Source organism: Penaeus japonicus, unplaced genomic scaffold (assembly GCF_977035675.1).
Source record: "Penaeus japonicus unplaced genomic scaffold, GWHDUDI00000001_assembly GWHDUDI00000020, whole genome shotgun sequence".
Taxonomy (NCBI): Eukaryota; Metazoa; Arthropoda; class Malacostraca; order Decapoda; family Penaeidae; genus Penaeus; species Penaeus japonicus.
The window spans coordinates 14872872-14880371 of NW_028234422.1; the positions used below are offsets into that span (position 1 = coordinate 14872872).

At 37.3% G+C, this 7500-nt stretch overlaps 1 protein-coding gene across 1 annotated transcript in view; it reads right to left on the reverse strand.

The window, feature by feature from the left end:
• The window catches only part of Liprin-alpha (PTPRF interacting protein alpha), a gene marked incomplete at its 3' end in the record, with an annotated part of 195873 nt that overhangs the window by 36952 nt on the left and 151421 nt on the right, over positions 1 to 7500 (reverse strand). Inside the window, 3 exon segments of the mRNA XM_086548049.1 lie at positions 3163 to 3275; positions 4184 to 4305; positions 4638 to 4812. Coding sequence (XP_086404175.1) covers positions 3163 to 3275; positions 4184 to 4305; positions 4638 to 4812 — 410 coding nt within the window.

A 7500-nucleotide genomic window follows, 5' to 3' on the forward strand; every position in this document is an offset into this window, starting at 1 on the left:
CTAATACTTAATTACTAAGCACAATCATTGAACTATAAATACAAAAATTTTCTCCAGCCCTTCAAGGTTTTTCATAAATTTGCATAAAAATATATATACCGTAAACATATAAATACAAATACCTTTATGTATATGTATATCAATCCTTCTCTCTCCATATGTATTTGTATGTATATGCATGCATGTATGTAAACATACATACATACATATAAAAATGCACAAACACACAAACAAACAAACAAACACACACACACACACACACACACACACACACACACACACACACACACACACACACACACACACAGACACACACACATACACACGCACGCACACGCACAAACGCACGCACGCACACGCACAAACACACGCACGCACACACCGCACACATACACGCATACACACGCACACACACACACATATACACACATACATATATATACACACACATATACACACACTTACACACACACACACACACACGCACACGCACACGCACACACACACAAACTCTCGCACAAACACACACACACACAAACTCTCGCACAAACACACACACCCACAAACTCTCGCACAAACAAACACACACACTCACACACACAAACTCTCGCACAAACACAAACACAAACACAAACACACACACTCACACACACAAACTCTCGCACAAACACAAACACAAACACACACACACACACACACACACACACAGATACACAAAACCATCGCAAACAAAGGACATGGCAATTCATTACATGCTGCCTACATGAAAGTATTGGCTCCAAGACATATGTACATATAAAAATGTCAGTAATTTTCAACCCGATTATTCTACTTGTTGATTAGTCCAGCCGACGGTTACACTGCATTTTAGTACAAAAGCCAAAAATTATTAGTATGCACGGTTAATCCAATTAGTTTATGCTGGTAAAGGGCATTATAAAGGTAAGAAGGCTATATATGATATAAATAAAATAAAAAAAAATAAAAATAAGAAAAATAAAAATTTCTGGAATTTTTTTCTTTACTTTGGCAAACATGGCAATTACATATGGATTTTTTTCTTTCTTTTTTTTAAATCTAGCTGACGCATGTTATTCAGGTATGATAGCTTCATCTTCCTTGATGGAGAATCATAATGAGAGGGGGGGAGGGAGGGGCAGAGGGTGAGGGAGAGAGGGAGAGAGGGAGAGAGGGAGAGAGGGAGAGAGGGAGAGAGGGGGAGAGAAAGAGAAAGAGAAAGAGAAAGAGAAAGAGAGAAAGAGAGAGAGAGAGAGAGAGAGAGAGAGAGAGAGAGAGAGAGAGAGAGAGAGAGAGAGAGAGAGAGAGAGAGAGAGAGAGAGAGAGAGAGAGAGAGAGAGAGAGAGAGAGAGAGAGAGAGAGAGAGAGAGAAAGAAAAAAAAGAATGACAGGGAGAGGGAGAAGGAGAGGGAGAGGGAGAGGGAGAGGGAGAGGGAGAGGGAGAGGGAGAGGAAGAAAGAAAGAGGAAAAGAGAGAAAGAGAGTGAGAAAGAAAGGGATAGAGGTAACACAGAATGAGAGAGAGCATAAGGGTACAAGGAGGAGAGTGGGAGAAGGAAAGAAGAGAGAAAGTGAGGGGAAGAGCAAGAAGGAGAGAAGATCAACACAGAAAGAAGGAATGAGTTTAAGGTTCATATCAGCATTAATCCTTTTTTTTTCATAGTGACAGGGAAAAAAATCATATGAACAGGAAATAGAGCTGTTTAGATAATAGGATTTTTTTTTTTTTAATAACAGGAAAATAAATAAGAGTTTTCTAAATAACAGGACAAGACTCATCTTAATTAACAGGAAAAAGTTCCTTCCTTCCACAATAGCAACAATAAAGGATTTTTTTTTTTTCTTATTAGAGAGAAGCTCTAAAAGCACCTGCCAAAAATTCTGCAATTCTATAGGAACAGCAAAAGCACATTGCATTATATTTTGACTTTTAAATCCACCACATGCTTTGATTTAATAATTGAGTTTAAATATGCTTCCAAAATAATTTGAACAAAATTAATGGTAATCTTTGTTGATATATATATTACACTACAACACTTTTCCTGAAGAGAGGAAGGAGGTGGAGACGAAGGAAGAGGAGGAAGAGTCTAAAGAAGAAAAAGAAGAGGAGAAGGAAAAAGGATGAAAATGAGGAAGAGGTAGAGGAGGAGGAGGAGTAGTCTGAAGAAGAAAAAAAAGAGGAAAAGGAGGAAAAGGAGGAGGAGGAGGAGGAGGAGGAGGAGGAGGAGGAGGAGGAGGAGTATGAAGAAGAAAAAGAAGAGGAGGAGGAAAAGGAGGAAAAGGAGGAGCAGGAGGAGGAGGATGAATATGTAGAGGAGGAGGAGGAGGAGGAGGAGGAGGAGGAGGAGGAGGAGGAGGAGGAGGAGGAGGTGGAGGAGCAAAAAGAGGAGGAGGAGGAGGAAGAGGTAGAGGAAGAGGAAGAGGTAGAGGAGGAGAAGGAGGAGGAGGAAGAGGAGGAGAAGAAGAAGGAGGAGGAGCAGGAGAAGAAAAAGAAGGAGGAGAAGAGGAGGAAAAGGTGGAGAGGTGGAGAGGAGGAAAAAGACTAAGAAGAAAAACATCAGACTACAAAAGGTGGAGGAGGTGGAGGAGGAAAAGGAGGAAAAAGAGGAGGAGGAGGAGGAGGAGGAGGAGGAGGAGGAGGAGGAGTTGGAGAAGAAGGAGGAGGAGCAGGAGAAGAAAAAGAAGGAGGAGAAGAGGAGGAGGAAAAGGTGGAGAGGTGGAGAGGAGGAAAAAGACTAAGAAGAAGAAGAAAAACATCAGACTACAAAGGTATCTCTTATCATGAGCTAAAACTGCAATGATATGAAAAAGAAAGAAAGGAAGAAAGAAATATAACCAAATGAACTGCAACGTCTAGGTCGCCTATGTTTGGTAAGAAAGAAGACAAAACTATCATTCCTGATTCTGTGTGGAGTCAAACCAAATGAAATAAAAGAAAATGTCCATATTTCAATTGGAGGATTGAGGGGCAGCCATGATTTTTTTTTATTCAGTGATGAAATCGCAGTTTCATATTTACTTTAAGATAGTGTGAGAAATATTTATATGATAGTAATAATTCAATTTATCATTTCTTTTCTTTCGTTATAAATTTCATCTATTTCTTTTTCTCTTTCCAGAATTGCTATCTATGCATTATTACCTTGTTAATGCTTCAGTTTGTTTAATATTGAAGGCTATCTCTTGCTGCAATATTTGTTGCTTCAGTTGTTCTGCTTCAAGTTGCCGTCTTGCTAATTCTTTCAATATTTCATTCTGTAGTAAATAGAGAATGCAAAAAAATAAAAAAGTGTCTAAAGGCATGACATCAAGCAAACAAATATGGCAAAAGAGAAATCATAAAACAACAGAAGAAGTCGTAGACTGCGTCTCCAAGCTGTCAGGCAAGCAGAAGACCAAGATGAAGTGCAGATGGAGGGGTCAACGCCCACCAATGACAAGTGCTCTGGGCTAGAGCGTGCACTGATTGGTACAGTCGGGTAGTCCTGGAGAAGTGCCAAGAAAAATAAGAAGAGCTAAAAGGAGTTCAGAGGGTTTGAGGGGGCGGGGGGAGAGCTGGGTATCACGTCATGGAATGAACTTACCGAACCAGTCCTTCTTGGAAGAGGTTCTCCATCTCACTTTTCAGGTTTTCCATCTCCTGCTGAAGTCGTTCCTATTGCATGATGATTAATTACTACATATATGTCCCTTGGTGAGGAGAGCTCAGGCAGTGGCCACTTAAATAGATTTCCAATCCTGGGTCTTAATAACTACTCTAAAGTGATATTCCCTGAAGTAAGCTAAAGAAAAGAAAGCTCTTCTTTTGACAAACTTGCAAACAGCTAACATCTATCCATAAATGTACTAAATCATGATGACATCTAACAAATTGTTCTTAGCAGCCTCCTTTACAGAGCAGCATAAGGAAGATCAATAAAATTGAAGAGAGAAATAAATTCTCTTGCTATAAATCTAAGGGAGAAATGAATTCGCTTGCTTTAAATCTAAGAGAAATGAACTCTCTTACTTTAAATCTAAGAGAGAAATGAACTCTCTTGCTTTAAATTTAAGAAAAAATATCAACAATACTCTTCCTTTATCAAAAAAACTATTGAATATGACCCAAGACTGAAATACAATTTGCCAAGTGATTCTAGAAAGTGGTTCCCTTGCAAACTTACCTTTTCTTGAGCAGAATCCTCCAGGATCTTTCTGGTTCTCTCCAGTTCAGCTGTGAGGGCATTCTTCTCCTCGAGGGCATGCATCCTCTCCTTTAAGTGGACTTGGAGCCTTTCATTTGATTCTATAAATTGGAGAGACAGCAATGAAATTATCAATTTTTGTAAGACTCATGTAACAGTCCTATTCTTATTTTTATTTTTTTGATATACCTAGAATATGATGATGCATGCAGTTTCAATGATAAATCAACAACAACAAAATATTCTATTGGCAAAAAAAAAAAAATTATATTAGTAATTACTTTATCTCATCACCAGCTATATCACCATATCCCAATATCACCAACAACCATTCATTCCTCAATCAAAGAATAAAAGAAAGAAAAGGAAGAAAGAACGAAAATTAAGAAAATAATGTCCAACCCCTTTCAAGAGTGCACTAAATGTGACTTACCCTGCAGCAGCTTATCGACAGTGGCAGACAATCTCGCGTTGTGCTCCTCGTTCATCTTGAGTCGCTGGTTCAGGCGGTGCAGCTCTCCGCCCTTCTCATCCAACTGGTTCTCGAGGCGCTGAATCCGGTCCTCAGCACTCCCGTGCTTCTCCTGTACCTGTGGCGAAAGGGACTTCTGGGATGATATGAGAATTGGGGTAGAGAAGGACAAGTGGGAAAGTTATAATAATAATGCACTTAAAAATATGTACTGTCATACACAAGTGTTAGGGTATTCATTGTCTGTTGTTGTTGTTGTTGCACTTAAGAATACAGCAAATGATCAAATGTGTTTGTGCATGTGTGAGTGTATGTGCATAATAAAGTGCATATTCACATGTGTACTTGCATGACAATATTTCTCAGCACTTATTTCTGTGTGAATGAAAGCTGTGTGTTTCATAGGCATATATTTCTCAACTAATTAAAAGTATGAACAACTATCCATATCAACATATTCACATTATCCTATAATACTTATAATAACCTCAATTTAACAGGGTTATACAATAATTCCTTGAAGCAGTTCATTGTCGTATCCATAGTAAAATAATCTTCAAATATCACTAAAAGAAAAGAGAAATGAAAATAAGAGAGAAATTTTCTAAAATATCTATGATGAAATATGCAAAAAAAAACAAAAAAAAACTAAATATTAATATGATCAATACAAATAACATTTTTATTGGTGGAAATAATGAATTATTGAAAAAAGAGGGGAAAAAGATAAGAAAGAAAATAAACATGCACACATCTTTTACTATATTTTCCCACTAAATAGCCATGATATTATAATGAAATCTACAGCATGGCCTTACTATTTCTGCTTCACAAGCTATATATTCAATGATCTCTGAATGCATTAAGCTTCTAAGTTCTAATGTCTATGATACCTAATAGCAGAGAAGGTAGAGGGGTTAATATCAAATTGACAAGTCATTAGGGGCTAAATTCATTAATTGCTGGAAGTATATAATGGGATGCCCATTGAAAAGAAGACTGCTGAAAGACACAATTAACTGGATGAAATGATAGTGACCAGAACTAACTTTGAAAATAAACAACAGGTCTAAGACTGGGATTCTCGGCCTTTGAAAAGATTGGTCTAGCATTACCAAGCATGGGCTTTATTCTACTACAAGTTACTTAATTCAGATTTTTCAAACACACAGACACACCATCATCTATTTATCAACAAAATACAGAGGAAAAGTTGATGCTTAGAATAATGCATGATGAATGCTTTTTCATTATTTACTTACTACTGTAAAAAAGAATCAAATATTGGGCCTTTATGAGAATTCTGCTATACTTTAACACTAATTTGGTAAACTAGCCAAACCTATTATTCTGCTTTCCTCAATCTTTCGTTTATTCAGAGGAAAGGATTGAATAGCTCTGACATTTTGCCATACAAAGTGTGTTTTCACACATTGTAATCAGATGCATTTTTTTTTATATATATATATCCGACTGGAAAGAAGAAGAAAAAACAAAAACAATAGAGTGCTCAGTTAGCGGAAGAGTAGTATAGCATGCTAATATAAAATATGCTTCAGTTAACTATAACAACTGAAGGAAAGAATTGCGAGAACTATATTATGAACAAGCTTCAAGCCCTCTTCACAGAGAAAAACTGTATTACAAAATAAATGATCTATGAATAAAACTATGAAGACCTCTTCTCGATCTACACTGCATGCTGGTAAGTTGGTGCTGCTGCTAGAAGCTGGGTGGGAAAATAGAAATAATAAGTGTTTTTAGATATAAAAAAAAGTTTTGAGGTCAATTTATATTCATTAAATAAAATTAGTTAAAAGAAAGTGAAATTTCCTTCATCATGTATGAGCAGATGGCAAAATGTAGCCCTAAGAAAAAAAATATAAAATAAAATAATAATGATAATAAATAAATAAAAACAAGTAATCAAATACATAAAATAAATTGAGTTACCTGAATGGATAAAACTATAACCCCTAATGGACTATATGTAACAACTATAATTAGGTATGACAATTTTTGAGGGCAATATGCAGCAAAAGTCCTTATATAATTATTTTCATGCAATTTGATCATTAACCCATCCACGACGGGGGAATTCTAGCCCTGAATGTCACAATGCCGGGGCGTTCGAATTATTAGGCCTAAATCAATTGAATGGCTGGCACAATACTGTGCCGCCCGGCCACTGGGCTTTTGAATGAGAGGTACAGTACTGTACCACCCGTCCAGAGTGGGTTAATTTCTGAAGTCTACCTTTTTTTAAACTAAGGACACATTATATAACATTTGTCATACTCTGGTCTGTGTGGTGCACAGGACAAAAGATATCAAAAGTCATTCAGGGTTTTGAGTTTTGCTTTTTCCCCTTGTCATGAATACATTACAAGCTCTGGACACTGCCATCCATTAGGGGTTACTCTCAAGATGACATCTATTCACACAAATCTCATATGCATGTCTTTAAGGCATCCAATAAGGCCACTTATCCTGGTCAGCATCCCTCTTTCCCTTCCACAGCCCATATATATGCCAAGTTCCAGCACAGTGAGTGGTTTTGACGAGAAGTATTGAATAGGATTCCAGATTAGTGCTGTGTGATCTTCACTTTGATGTTCAAATTTGGGTTCCATCCTCAAGCAGGATTTATCTAGGCTCTGTTTCAGAGAGCAAGGCCTAAGGCAAGAAAAGATGAGAGAGGTGGATGAGGCACAGGAGAATGAGGAAAATGAGAAATAGAGGAAAACTGAGGAAGAATAGAGGAAAATTGAGGAAGAAGAGATGATAGAAGAGAAAGCAAAAAAGAAGGAAAAAGAAGTATGAT